The sequence below is a fragment of the Garra rufa genome, chromosome 24 (genome assembly GCF_049309525.1).
Source record: "Garra rufa chromosome 24, GarRuf1.0, whole genome shotgun sequence".
Lineage (NCBI taxonomy): Eukaryota > Metazoa > Chordata > Actinopteri > Cypriniformes > Cyprinidae > Garra > Garra rufa.
In genome coordinates this window covers 8,343,137-8,359,138 of record NC_133384.1, presented here as the reverse complement: position 1 = coordinate 8,359,138, position 16,002 = coordinate 8,343,137, and the positions used below count along the sequence as shown (strand labels likewise).

At 35.9% G+C, this 16,002-nt stretch overlaps 1 protein-coding gene across 1 annotated transcript in view; it reads right to left on the bottom strand.

The window, feature by feature from the left end:
- The window catches only part of pard3aa (par-3 family cell polarity regulator alpha, a), a 233,055-nt gene that overhangs the window by 215,388 nt on the left and 1,665 nt on the right, over positions 1-16,002 (bottom strand). The window contains exons 4-5 of the mRNA XM_073830324.1: positions 14,198-14,323; positions 10,462-10,659 (exon numbers count right to left, since the gene is read on the bottom strand). Of these exons, the coding sequence (XP_073686425.1) occupies positions 10,462-10,659; positions 14,198-14,323 (324 nt within the window). The remainder of the gene's footprint in view (positions 1-10,461; positions 10,660-14,197; positions 14,324-16,002) is intronic.

The following is a 16,002-nucleotide window of genomic DNA, read 5'->3' as shown; positions in this document are numbered from 1 at the left end:
ACACGTCCTCTTATGCACGCTGCAGGGTCAACCATTCATTATCAGACTGAACAGGAAGAGGAAAACCCAAGGAAAGAAGTAAGGGGAATCTTCCCAATGCCTTTCATGTCTCTCCCCTTTGATCTGGAGGCTTTCGCAGTGGGAAGTGCCAGGTGATTACAGCAGGACCCTGATGTGCGAATCTGTTCCATTAACTTTGACAGTCAAGAAATCGTGTGATCTTTCCAAGATCGACGTGGACATTGTGATGGGCAACTATAGGATGAATCAGTCGCCATTGACATGTAATGGAGACAACCAGACATTAGCATAAGCAGAACACCATTGTGCACTTCAGAAGCCTTATTGGAGCAAGTCATTTTGACTTTAATGGCTGCGACAGCGAACAAGATAAATCCGAGACATTCCTGCAGCTATGCCTACTATTACGACACGGGCCTTCGAGTGACTCGCCAATTTCCTCCGAGCAGACCTGCTGAGGATTAATAAAGTTTTATTCCTCATCAAATTCTCACCTCCAAACTGCATTTCAATGGGAGCATGGCAAGAATTTTATGAGGGAACCATGAAAGCAGAATGGCCAACCCTCTGGCGGTGGTATCGCACACAACCAGAGAAAGCTCAAAGTAACTCACCTCAACTTGATTAGCCGCCGCGGCTCAATAGACTGGCTCACGGCGAAACGTCCAACCGGTCGGATAAACGAGCGGTCAAAGTTTCATCAGCTGTCAGGGTTTTTTCTCTTTGTAAGTGAATCCACACGGAGCTGAAGGCTGTGGGATTAATGCGAGAGAATCATTTGTGTGAAACCTCTACTAAACTCCTCTGGGCTACAAAAAGGAGTCTTAGGGCGCAAAAAACTCATCACTAGTTTAAAAAAAAGACATGTTTTGGACAAATCTGAGGCAAGCGAAATAAAGTAAACAAACTACAAACACGGCAGCACCATGACATATCAAACAGCTTTGACGTAAAGCAAAGTTCAAGCTTTTGGCCTCTGGCAACTCAATTAAAGTAAGTTCATATTTTACTAAAATTTAAGGATGAAAGTAAAACTATATATTTATATATTTTGTTCCCAAGATGGTAGAAAGAAAAGAGGACTCTTTAATGAAATGATACGTTTCGCTTTAACAATGCAAAGTTTTGAAGTAGTTTACTTCTAAAAGCCTCTAAATGCAAAGCATACAAAGTGTTTAGAACGAGGCCAGCTCACGAATGACGTTCGGTTACAAACAACAAAACACATCTGCTCGCAAAACAATTGTCCGCATCTATTATTCATTCGCGCCAAGCTCCTAAACTCAATCGGATGACAGTGTCGCCAACCGCTTTGGACTTGCCAGGATTTCAAGGGTGGTTAATTTAATGGGCTTCTAATCGAAAATTGTCAATGGGAATTGCGGTTCGGTTCTAATGAAGGGTCATCAAAGAACATATGGTGTGCACCGTTCAGCCAAAAGCATTATGTTAGTTGTTCACAGCAAATTGCAACAGGTTTTAACCGGGTTTTATTTCTATTATGCAAAAGGCTCTAAATTCAGCATTCATTTCACCAATTACGGATACAACCGGACATTAAGGACACAACACAAAGCACTTTTGTAAAGGATGAGAGTATGGATGAGAACTGGCAAAATGAACTTATCAACCAAAGCATCCAACTGTTACTACTTAGGAAAATTGCTTCCAAACTAGCATGACATTTCTGTTCTTTCACAGCAAAATGCCAGCAGAAAGGTAACATTAGGCCTTACGAGTGGGTCGTATGATGGTACATACACTTTATGACTCTACAACCAGTGTCAACCAGTAGAAATGATGCCATAATAAACATCTCTCATTAGAACATGCAGAAACTAAGAAAAGCATGCACATTATTTTCTAATATTTCAACGATCCATCGTCAGTTATTTCTCAATTTTGTTGTATATTATTCATATGTACAGTAATATATATGGTATTGGTATATGGTACATATGGTATTTGCATGGTACCTTAAAGAGCAGATTCTGCAAAATGTTAATTATTTTATAATTAAAAAGGATCATAGAAAATGCATGTTGTTGTTGTTTTTTTTTTTTTAGTACTGACCAAAATAAGATTATATTTTTGAAATGTATCTTTTCACACTAAGGACAACTGATGAACTCAGAATACAGAATACTCAGATATTACAGAAGGTTCAAACACTCACTGATGCTCCAGAAGAAAAAATGATGCATTAAGAGCTGGGGGTGCAAACTTTTGAACAGAATGAAGATGTGTAGATTTTTCTTATTTTGCCTAAATACCATATTTTTTTCAGTTAGCACTGCCCTTCAGAAGTTACATAAGATACATACACTTTTTCTAGAAGATTAAATAAGTTAAATTTAGCCTGATCTTCAAATTCAAAAGTTTTCACCCTCAGCTCTTAATGCATCGTTTTTCCTTTCTGGAGCCACAGTCAGCGTTTGAACCTTCTGTAATAGTTGCATATGAGTCCCTCAGTTGTCCTCAGTGTGAAAATATGGATCTCAAAATCATACAGTCATTGTTGATAAGGGTTCAAATACACAAAAATGCTGGAAAACCAAAGTATTTGTGGGACCTGAATTTTTTTTCTGAAGAACAGCGGGCTGTTCAGGACAAACAAGGGACTCATGAACAACTATCAGTTAACAAAAAGCGGATGTAAACTTTTGAACAGGGTCATTTTTATAAATTCAACTATCATTTTTTTATCTTTTATGTGAAATATCTTATTAAAGTCAGTACTAAATCAAAAACAGCATGCATTTTGTATGATCCCTCTTATTTTGCTAAAATAATGAACATTTTGCAGATTCTGCAAGGTGTATATACACATTTGACCATCACGGTGCTGACTAAAAACCTCGATACCATGGTTGCATGTCAAAACAAATATATAGTTATACCAGGGTATATAGGAATATGTATCTTAGTCTCTCTCTTTCTCTACTCTCTGTAATGCTGAGCATTTGTCATCGTTTAGTTGCAAGGGCATCCATAAAGGACTGATATTTAATTTACTTTCCTCCTCTGAAAGGTTACACACCATTCCGGTACCCTCCCATTTCATTTCAGCCTCGGATTCTTCTGTCTATCTCCACCTTCTTCCATAAATCAAACATCCATCAAATGACTATCTTCCACCATTCGTCAGTGACACTCCAAACACGCTTTTCGCGGAATAACTCCAGCTGTTATGTAAGCGACAAAGTCGGAAGAAGCAGAAACTTTAAGGTCACGCAAAAGTCTCAGTTGAAGGTCTTCGAAGCGAGGCTCGGGCCCTTTTCTGTCACGCTTTACTGAACATTTCTCATCACACTTCAGTCTTTGAATATTTCATCGTTTTATCTATCCATTATTTCGGTAGCCCAGGCCTTCCACACGCTGAGTGCTTAGACCTGTTCTGCTTCTCATTAACAACATCAAATATTCAGACAATAAGTCCAACCCTCTCGCTCCAAATCCCCCTTGTGTCTCACCTTAATACATATTTCAAAAGCGCTGCCACATGGGGAACATTCGCTCCGTTCCCGCGCCCGGTCGGGAACCTGAAGATAGCGCCGAAATTAGCTGGAAACGAGGCAGCGTGATAACGCTTGAAAGCTAAATGTAGCCTAATTTCGATGACAAAACTGACGCAGTTTGTTGACCTCTATTCGCAAAGACACAGATATGGTGAGACAGGTACTTTTTGCACCTGAAAGTGATGATGAAAAGAAAAATAGAGCGAGTTAGCTGAGGAGGTGGGGAAGGCAGTGTGAAAATACACGGCGCAAGCAAAGTTTAAACAGATTAGAGACTCATCCTTTCAAATCCACTTGGCCGAGATTTTTAGCGCTGGCCTTTGAAGTTTCTCTTGAGCTGCGCGAGTCGGGGGAAATGAATTCATTCGGCGTTTTACGCCCGTGTTGCCGCTACCTACACAGTGCTGACAGAATGTAAAAATTCCAATAAGATTTGCTCCCCTTCTCCACGTTAATGAAATAAACCCTGGGCCATCTGCGGTACTCTTATTCGGCCCAGAAGGGAAGCGCAGCGCGGTCTCAGCCTTGTTAGACCTTTCCGCTGCGAATGTGAGGATTTGAGAAAGCCGGGTCAACAACAAAAAACGTCTAACAATTACTGAGGGATGCAGAGCTCATAATGTCATATGGATCATGCTTTGAGTGCTAAACACAATGCTGACATTTAAACAAGCTCAAAAGAAGAATTGTGAGATATAAACACATTATAGTTATAAAGTTATAAAGTCCATTTTTGAAGGGGAAAAAAAGACTGATATGTTCTCAAAATTGCAAGTTTATACCTCACAATTCTATTTTTTTGTTTCAGAATTGTGATATATAATCTCCCAATTGTGTGTTATTTCAAAATGTATACTTACTATTCTGAGACATATGCTTACTATTCTGAGAAAAAGTCACAATTGCCAGATATAATCTCACAATTCTGAAAAAAAAAGTCACAATTTTGAGTTTCTATCTTGGAATTCTGAGAAAAAAAGTCACAATTGTGAGTTTCTATCTTGGAATTCTGAGAAAAAAAGTCACAATTGTGAGTTTCTATCTTGGAATTCTGAGAAAAAAAGTCACAATTGTGAGTTTCTATCTTGGAATTCTGAGAAAAAAAGTCACAATTGTGAGTTTCTATCTTGGAATTCTGAGAAAAAAGTCACAATTCCCAGATATAACCTCACAATTCTGAAAAAAAAGTCACAATTTTGAGTTTCTATCTTGGAATTCTGAGAAAAAAAGTCACAATTGTGAGTTTCTATCTTGGAATTCTGAGAAAAAAGTCACAATTCCCAGATATAACCTCACAATTCTGGAAAAAAAAGTCACAATTGTGAGTTTCTATCTTGGAATTCTGAGAAAAAAAAGTCACAATTGTGAGTTTCTATCTTGGAATTCTGAGAAAAAAAGTCACAATTGTGAGTTTCTATCTTGGAATTCTGAGAAAAAAAGTCACAATTGTGAGTTTCTATCTTGGAATTCTGAGAAAAAAGTCACAATTCCCAGATATAACCTCACAATTCTGAAAAAAAAGTCACAATTTTGAGTTTCTATCTTGGAATTCTGAGAAAAAAAGTCACAATTGTGAGTTTCTATCTTGGAATTCTGAGAAAAAAAAGTCACAATTGTGAGTTTCTATCTTGGAATTCTGAGAAAAAAGTCACAATTCCCAGATATAACCTCACAATTCTGAAAAAAAGTCACAATTGTGAGTTTCTATCTTGGAATTCTGAGAAAAAAAAAAGTCACAATTGTGAGTTTATATCTGGCAATTCTGAAAAAAGTTAAAATTTTGAGCTTATACCTTGCGATTCCGAAAAAAAAAGAGTCACAATTGTCAGATATAAGCTCACAATTCTAAGGAAAAAAGTCACAATTGTGAGTTTCTATCTTGGAATTCTGAGAAAAAAAGTCACAATTGTGAGTTTCTATCTTGGAATTCTGAGAAAAAAAGTCACAATTGTGAGTTTCTATCTTGGAATTCTGAGAAAAAAGTCACAATTCCCAGATATAACCTCACAATTCTGAAAAAAAGTCACAATTTTGAGTTTCTATCTTGGAATTCTGAGAAAAAAAGTCACAATTGTGAGTTTCTATCTTGGAATTCTGAGAAAAAAGTCACAATTCCCAGATATAACCTCACAATTCTGGAAAAAAAGTCACAATTTTGAGTTTCTATCTTGGAATTCTGAGAAAAAAAGTCACAATTGTGAGTTTCTATCTTGGAATTCTGAGAAAAAAAGTCACAATTGTGAGTTTCTATCTTGGAATTCTGAGAAAAAAGTCACAATTCCCAGATATAACCTCACAATTCTGAAAAAAAGTCACAATTGTGAGTTTCTATCTTGGAATTCTGAGGAAAAAAAAGTCACAATTGTGAGTTTATATCTGGCAATTCTGAAAAAAGTTAAAATTTTGAGCTTATACCTTGCGATTCCGAAAAAAAAAGAGTCACAATTGTCAGATATAAGCTCACAATTCTGAAAAAAAAGTCACAATTTTGAGTTTCTATCTTGGAATTCTGAGAAAAAAAGTCACAATTGTGAGTTTCTATCTTGGAATTCTGAGAAAAAAGTCACAATTCCCAGATATAACCTCACAATTCTGGAAAAAAAAGTCACAATTGTGAGTTTCTATCTTGGAATTCTGAGAAAAAAAAGTCACAATTGTGAGTTTCTATCTTGGAATTCTGAGAAAAAAAGTCACAATTGTGAGTTTCTATCTTGGAATTCTGAGAAAAAAAGTCACAATTGTGAGTTTCTATCTTGGAATTCTGAGAAAAAAGTCACAATTCCCAGATATAACCTCACAATTCTGGAAAAAAAAGTCACAATTTTGAGTTTCTATCTTGGAATTCTGAGAAAAAAAGTCACAATTGTGAGTTTCTATCTTGGAATTCTGAGAAAAAAAAGTCACAATTGTGAGTTTCTATCTTGGAATTCTGAGAAAAAAGTCACAATTCCCAGATATAACCTCACAATTCTGAAAAAAAGTCACAATTGTGAGTTTCTATCTTGGAATTCTGAGAAAAAAAAAAGTCACAATTGTGAGTTTATATCTGGCAATTCTGAAAAAAGTTAAAATTTTGAGCTTATACCTTGCGATTCCGAAAAAAAAAGAGTCACAATTGTCAGATATAAGCTCACAATTCTAAGGAAAAAAGTCACAATTGTGAGTTTCTATCTTGGAATTCTGAGAAAAAAAAGTCACAATTGTGAGTTTCTATCTTGGAATTCTGAGAAAAAAAGTCACAATTGTGAGTTTCTATCTTGGAATTCTGAGAAAAAAGTCACAATTCCCAGATATAACCTCACAATTCTGAAAAAAAGTCACAATTTTGAGTTTCTATCTTGGAATTCTGAGAAAAAAAGTCACAATTGTGAGTTTCTATCTTGGAATTCTGAGAAAAAAGTCACAATTCCCAGATATAACCTCACAATTCTGGAAAAAAAGTCACAATTTTGAGTTTCTATCTTGGAATTCTGAGAAAAAAAGTCACAATTGTGAGTTTCTATCTTGGAATTCTGAGAAAAAAAGTCACAATTGTGAGTTTCTATCTTGGAATTCTGAGAAAAAAGTCACAATTCCCAGATATAACCTCACAATTCTGAAAAAAAGTCACAATTGTGAGTTTCTATCTTGGAATTCTGAGAAAAAAAAAGTCACAATTGTGAGTTTATATCTGGCAATTCTGAAAAAAGTTAAAATTTTGAGCTTATACCTTGCGATTCCGAAAAAAAAAGAGTCACAATTGTCAGATATAAGCTCACAATTCTAAGGAAAAAAGTCACAATTGTGAGTTTCTATCTTGGAATTCTGAGAAAAAAAGTCACAATTGTGAGTTTCTATCTTGGAATTCTGAGAAAAAAAGTCACAATTGTGAGTTTCTATCTTGGAATTCTGAGAAAAAAGTCACAATTCCCAGATATAACCTCACAATTCTGAAAAAAAGTCACAATTTTGAGTTTCTATCTTGGAATTCTGAGAAAAAAAGTCACAATTGTGAGTTTCTATCTTGGAATTCTGAGAATTGCCAGATAAAGGCTTTATCTTGCCAGATAAAGGCTCACAATTCTGAGAAAAAAGTCTAAACAATTACTGAGGGAAGCAGAGTTAATAATGTCATATGGATCATGCTTGGAGTGCTAAACACAATGCTGACATTCAAACAAGGTCAAAAGAAGAGAAAAAGAGAAAAACACTTAAGGAACACAAAGGAACATTACATACTGTACACCTACGTTTTGTGCAGTTTGGATGAACATTAGTTTATATACGAAATGAATATGCTTCATATAGGATATTCAAACCAGTTTATATATGCAAGTTCTCAGAGTTTAAAAACAGCACAATACATTGTCAGAACTAAATATTATTTATAGCAGAATCTCACTTTGCCTAATTTTTGCATGAGTGATTCTGTTACTTTCCAGTTCAATACTGTGAAGTTGTTTAAAAACTATTTCTGTTGAATAAAGTGTGACTAAAAAGTCAACACTTTAAATGAAATGAATCACATATAGTAAAAAACAAAACAAAAAAACACACATCTAAATTTAAAGAAAGATAGAAAAAGAAAGAAATTTCATACCTGACAGATTGACAGAAATTCTAAAATTTATTTAATTTAATTAAATAACTAATATATAATTTAATACTGTAATACTGTGTAATATCTTAATATTTTTACAGAAACCATGATACTTTTTTGCATTATTCTAGAAAGTCTAGAACAGCATAAAAAAGTATTTACTTTCACTTTGGATCACTTTTCTATGGAAGCCTGTTTACACCACTCAATAAAAAATAAAAGTAATTGCAAGTTTTCTCGCAATTCTGAGTTTTTCTCACAATTTCGAGTTTGTATCTTGCAATTCATTTTTTTTTTTTTCAGAACTGTGAGATATACACTCACAATTGCGAGTTTTAAAGTCCAACTCTGAAGGGGAAAAAAGACTGATATGTTCTCAAAATTGCAAGTTTATACCTCGCAATTCTGACTTTTTTTCAATATGCAATTGCGTGTTATTTCAAAATGTCAAAATTGCAAGACATAAACTTACAATTCTGAAAGAAAAGTTACAATTGCCAGATATAAACTCACAATTCGGAGAAAAAAAGTCACAATTTCGAGTTAATATCTTGCGATGCCAAGAAAAAAAGTCACAATTCCCAGATATAAGCTCACAATCCTGAGAAAAACATCATAATTTTGAGTTAATATCTTGCAATTCCGAGAAAAAAAGTCAGAATTGCCCGATACAAACTCACAATCCTGAGAAAAACATCATAATTTTGAGTTTATATCTTGCAATTCCGAGAAAAAAAGTCAGAATTGCCAGATACAAACTCACAATCCTGAGAAAAACATCATAATTTTGAGTTTATATCTTGCAATTCCGAGAAAAAAAGTCAGAATTGCCAGATACAAACTCACAATCCTGAGAAAAAAGTCAAAATTTTGAGTTTACATCTTGCAATTCCGAGAAAAAAAGTCAGAATTGCCCGAAACAAACTCACAATCCTGAGAAAAAGTCAAAATTTTGAGTTTATATCTTGCAATTCCGAGAAAAAAAGTCAGAATTGCCCGATACAAACTCACAATCCTGAGAAAAAAGTCAAAATTTTGAGTTTATATCTTGCAATTCCGAGAAAAAAAGTCAGAAATGCCCGATACAAACTCACAATCCTGAGAAAAAAGTCAGAATTTTGAGTTTATATCTTGCAATTCCGAGAAAAAAAGTCAGAATTGCCCGATACAAACGCACAATCCTGAGAAAAAAGTCAAAATTTTGAGTTTATATCTTGCAATTCCGAGAAAAAAAGTCAGAATTGCCCGATACAAACTCACAATCCTGAGAAAAAAGTCAAAATTTTGAGTTTATATCTTGCAATTACGAGAGAAAATGTCAGAATTCTGAGATAAAAATTTGCAATTACCTTTTTTATTCAGTGGCAGAAACGGACTTGCATACTTTTCAATTTATAGCATAAAGGAATAAAGTTATAATGAATAATAAATAAATAAATAAATCCAAACAGCAATGGGTGTGTTTCTTGCTTTGTATGTCTTCTGTAAGTGCTTTGGATAAAAGTGTTTGCTAAATGCACAAATGTAAATTGTAATGTAAGTCACTGACATCATCTTGATCAGAAAACGTCCTGGGCTACGTTTCTGAAAAGCATCATAAGCCTGATCGTAGAACCATTGTCACCAATGGAGCCACAATCAACATAGGTTACGATGCTTTTGGGAAACGCAGCCCTGATATAACCAACTTAAGCAACACAGAAACCCTCTGAAGCCGGTTTTAAGTGGATTTTGCCAGAATGTGCAAAAGTAACATTTAAAATTCTTTACCCAGGCCCAATCGATCCCTGCACGACACGCAAGATGTGATCCGAGGGAAAGTTTTTAATAACACGATACTCTGTTTACATGAAATGAATTGCTTGCACGAGCGCCAACAGACTCCGGCTTAGTTAACCGAACTCTTGTTTATGATCCTCTATTGATTCACTCAGTGTCCCGATTTATCTTGCTGTCTAAATATAGTTTCCAAAAGCACTTTCAGATGTCATTCGTGCCAAGCGCCTTTAGGAAATGAAATAAATCAAATCAGTTTGCCTACAGCGGGCTCCTCAGCATGCACTTTATTCGCATTCAAGCGGCGGCGTCCACGTCTCCTTTCAAACACGCGGCCCTCTATTGTGTGTATTAGTATTCCTGAGTTCAAACGCCGGCATTATAAGAACTCATATAAAAAAGTGCTCGTCAGAAGATGTGCCCTTCAATCCTTCATTGGATATGCACAAAATCCAAGAGGAAAGTAATTAAAATCAGCATCTAGGGACGAGGCAGCTGCTGAGGGAGAGAACGAAGATGGAAAAGAGGAAGAAAGAGCACTTCAAACGGCTCAGGCCCCCCGGTTACAGCGCTATTACTCATCCGAGCGCATGTGGGCCGAGAACGGCCCGTCCTTGACACGCGAGCGTGGATCACCCATTCGCTCGGCCTCGTGCTGAAGGCTGACGGGCTCTCGGTGTGCGACTGACTCAGATCAGCAGCCGGCCCGAACGCCCGTGACAGTTTGACACGGAGCGTGTGTGAATGGATCTCGGTGAATAAGGGCTTCAACGAGATGTGCAAAACTACTAGTCGGTGGGCGTCACATTGAAAGTGTTCGAAAACAGTTAGATGGAGCGCAGTGGAATGGAAAAGGACAAAGCGTTTTTGAGACACTTTTAAAAACACTGTTTTCAACTTGATGTGCTCGAGGTTATGTGTAGAGTGTGTGTGATGAAAGTTTTGTCATCATCATATACAGGTGCTTCTCAATAAATTAGAATGTCGTGGAAAAGTTCATTTCAGTGCACACAGACTGAAGTAGTTTAAGTCTTTGGTTCTTTCTCACATTTAACAAAAACCCACCAATTCACTCAACACATTAGAATATGGTGACATGCCAATCAGCTGATCAACTCAAAACACCTGCAAAGGTTTCCTGAGCCTTCAAAATGGTCTCTCAGTTTGGTTCACTAGGCTACACAATCATGGGGAAGACTGCTGATCTGACAGTTGTCCAGAAGACAATCATTGACACCCTTCACAAGGAGGGTAAGCCACAAACATTCATTGCCAAAGAAACTGGCTGTTCACAGAGTGCTGTATCCAAGCATGTTAACAGGAAGTTGAGTGGAAGGAAAAAGTGTGGAAAAAAAGATGCACAACCAATCGAGAGAACCGCAGCCTTGAGAGGCTTGTGAATCAAAATCGATTCAAGAATTTGGGTGAACTTCACAAGGAATTGATTGAGGCTGGGGTCAAGGCCACACACAGACGTGTCAAAGAATTTGGCTACAGTTGTCGTATTCCTCTTGTTAAGCCACTCCTGAACCACAGACGACGTCAGAGGCGTCTTACCTGGGCTAAGGAGAAGAAGAAATGGACTGTTGCCCAGTGGTCCAAAGTCCTCTTTTCAGATGAGAGCAAGTTTTGTATTTCATTTGGAAACCAAGGTCCTAGAGTCTGGAGGAAGGGTGCAGAAGCTCATAGTCCAAGTTGCTTGAAGTCCAGTGTTAAGTTTCCACAGTCTGTGATGATTTGCAGTCTGTTTCTGCTGGTGTTGGTCCACTGTGTTTTTTGAAAGCCAAAGTCACTGCACCTGTTTATCAAGAAATTTTAGAGCGCTTCATGCTTCCTTCTGCTGACCAGCTTTTTAAAGATGCTGATTTTCATTCAGTCTATGGGGTATTGTCAAGAGGAAAATGAGACCAAAAAAATGCAGATGAGCTGAAGGCCACTGTCAAAGAAACCTGGGCTTCCATACCACCTCAGCAGTGCCACAGACTGATCACCTCCATCCCACACCAAATTGAGGCAGTAATTACAGCAAAAGTAAATGAAAATACTTTCCAGAAGGTCAACAATTCACTAAAAATGTATGAAGTATTCTAATTTGTTGAGACAGTGAATTGGTGGGTTTTTGTTAAATGTGAGCCAAATCATCACAGTTGAAAGAACCAAAGACTTAAACCACTTCAGTCTGTGTGCAATGAATTTATTTAATACACACGTTTCACAATTTGAGTTGAATTACTGAAATAAATGAACTTTTCACAACATTCTACTTTATTGAGATGCACCTGTACTTGTATTACTCATGTACAGCTTGATTTCTGCACTAATTCGTTCGACCACAAGGAGGCAACACCAGCTCAATTCACTGATTCACTGTCGAGAACTAAATACAACAAAACAGAACAACAACAGCAAACTACTGGAGACGCAACAACAGCGTCCATGTTAACAAGCGCTTGTTGAGTTCAGAGATACAACTCTAGTTTAAAGGCCTACAAAGACATTTTTATCCCTCATAACTTTTGTAGAGAATTAGCACAGTCACTAGACAAGGATGAAACTTGTGTGTAAAGTGCATGTGTTGAGCGCCTTTGTTCGTGCAAAGCATACGCTGTAAAAATGACCGTGGGTTTAACAGTAAAAAAACATTAAATGGTCAATGGTAAGTTTCACTACTATATACGGTGAAAAACTGTATTAGACATTGCATGCAATTTTACGGTAGTACCTGTAACCTTTTTCTGTACAGTACCTGTTCGTGTTTCCATGTCTTTTATTTTGTAGTTTGATTCATGCTGTTAGTGTCTTGCATTCCTTCCCTCATGTATTCCTGTTATTGGTTCCTCTACTCAATGTGTCATGTTCTAGACTATTGGTTGTTTTAGTCATGTGTCTTGTTTCTCATTGGTTGAATTGTGTCATGTGACCCTCATTGTTTGCTATAAGTAGCCCTCATGTTGCCATTGTCTCTTGTCGTGTACTGTTGTAGTAAACCTCCTGAGTTGTTTATGCCTAGTCAAGTCTGTTTCAAGTCAAGTTAAGTCATATCTTTTGGATTAAGTTTTGTCTCCACTGTAAATAAACTGAACTTGGTGTTTATTGTTTGTGTAAATAATACTGTGAACCTTCTATAGGCCTATATGTTAGTATTAAAAAGATGGTTCATCAAGCTTTGGTTCATCATGTGACTTTCTCATCACCACCTGATATTGGTGGTTATCAGTGTATTACAAAGGTACAAAACAGATTTCAGTACTTCAATAGGTTGGTATTTTCAGACCTTTTAAAATATATTTATACACACAAACATACTTTTTAATTGTAATAATATAATTAATACAAAAATGAATTAAAAAGTATGATAAAAATATTGTATATATGTATATATATATTTATTTATTTATTTTCATGTGAATATATTGTAAAATATAATTTATTCCTGTGATCAAAGCTGAATTTTCATCATCATATCTCTAGTCTTCAGTGTCACACGATCCTTCAGAAACCATTCTAATATGCTGATTTACTGCTTAAGAAACATTTCTGATTAGTATCAATGTTAAAAACTATCCATTATTTTTTGTGAAAAACATGTTCAATTTTATTTTTCAGGATTCTTGGATGAACAGAAAGTTGAAAAGAACAGCATTTATTTGAAACACAAATCTTCTGTAACATTATAAAAGTCTTTATTAGCACTTTTGATTGTTTTAATGTGTCCTTGCTGAATGAAAGAATGTGACACTGAAGGCTGCTGAAACAAAAATAAATGACATTTTAAAATGCATTCGGTTATTCAAAACCATAATAACATTTCACAATATTACTGCAGCACTGTATTACTCATCAAATAATGATGAAACCTTGATGAAAGACTTCTTTCAAAAGCATTAAAAAACTTTTGACTATATATATATATATATATATATATATATATATATATATATATATATATATATATATATATATATATATACACACATTCTAGTATTTTCTTACTTTAAAAGACTGAAATTGTAAGGGCCACAAAGTATGTTTTTGTTTATAATTTAATTATTTACTAACAGTATTCTTATGATGGTCTTCTATTGTTTTTCACAAATGTTTTTAAAAAATTAGCACTGGAGCAACATCTTGCACATTTTCCACACAATTGATAAGTTCATATATAGCTTCCCCATCACCCATTATCATGTCATCCCGAGACGCTCATATTTAACCTTGAGTGAATGAATAGCACTCTTCCCAGAGTCTCACAGGATTGAAACTCTACATCACACACAGGCAAACTGCCAGAGATATACAGTACGCTCGGCCTTTGAATCAAACTCTCTCTGAACGTAATAAATTCAGGCTGGGGTTGAGGTCGGGTGCGTGTCCCGTTGTCTGTGAAACACAGCAGACCGGCCTTGTTCGGTAACGTGAATAGCAGGAACTGAAGAAAAAGAGATGGGCTTGGTTTCCACACAGATGCATAAATGACCCATCATCTTGAATGGCTTTCATCCAGGCCAAAGAAAAGGTGAATATCCATCCAGACGGGTCATTTAGCAATTGTATGAAAGATAAAACTATGGGCATGTTGGTTATAGTTCACAGAAATGACAATAAGCCATTTGGTTTTTGTATAGCGTCACACCTGAAGTGGCCCAAACCAGTGGTTTCCATCTAAAGAAGGTCAGCAGGGGTGAAAACAGACATCTTTGGGTCTGACCTTTAGAACATCTCATCATGTGGAACCACCGAAAATGACCATAATCATCAAAAACACGAAGTGCAACGGGAGATTTCATGAACATCTCTTCACTGCCTCTCGACTGCAATAGAGAGCCAGAAAACGAGGAGTAAAGTTTACTAAAATGTATATTCAGAAGCTTGTGTTCGGTAAGACTTTCTTTAAGAAATTATTGATCAAAAGTGATAGTAAAGACATTTAAATGTGACCCTTAAGTCTTAAGTAGCACGGGTATATTTGCAGCAATAGCCAAAATGCATTGTAAGGGTCAAAATTATCGTTTTTTCTATGCCAAAAATCATTAGGATATTAAGTAAAGATGTTCCATGAAGCTATTTAGTAAATTTGCTATTGTAAATATATCAAAACTTCATTTTTGATTAGTAATATTCATTGCTAAGAACTCAGTTTGGACCATTGTAAGGCGATTTTCTCAATATTTTGACTTTTTTGCACCCTCAGATTTTAGATTTTCAAATAGTTGTAACTTTTCAAATAGCTTGGTTTCCACACAGATGCATAAATGACCCATCATCTTGAATGGCTTTCATCCAGACCAAAGAAAAGGTGAATATCCATCCAGATGGGTCATTTAGCAATTGTATGAAAGATAAAACTATGGGCATGTTGGTTATAGTTCACAGAAATGACTAATTTTACCCTCAGATTTTAGATTTTCAAATAGTTGTATCTCAGCCAAATATTTCCCTATTCTTAACAAACCATACAATACATCAAAGGAAAGCTTATTAATTAAAAAAAAATGATTATTTCCATTCATTCTATTCTAGAAGCAGAATAAAATGTATCAGTTGTCATATACAATATGAAGCAGCACAGCTGTTTTCAACATTAATAACAAGATAAAATGTTTCTTAAACAGCAAATCAGCATATTTGAAGGATTTCTGAAGGATCGTGTGACACTGAAGACTTAAAATCCTTTATAAATGTATTAAAATGTAATAGAATTGTAATAATATTTCACAACATCCCATGCAAATTAATCTAAAAACAAAAAAGAGGAGGCGTGGCCTTCCTCAGATAAAGAGATGCTGGCTGATATGTTTACCTGCACCATTTCCCCTGGTGGCCATGTTGGTTATAGTTCACAGAAATGACAATACACCATTTGGTTTTTTTCTAACATCACACCTGAAGTAGCCCAAAGCAGTGGTTTCCATCTAAAGAAGGTCGGCAGGGGTGAAAACAGACATCTTTGGGTCTGACCTCTAGAACATCTCATCATGTGGAACCACCGAAAATTACCATAATCATCAAAAACACAAAGAGATTTCATGAACATCTCTTCACTGCCTCTCGACTGTAATAGACAGCCAGAAAACGAGGGTGGAAGACTAGGCGGACAAATTAACTAGT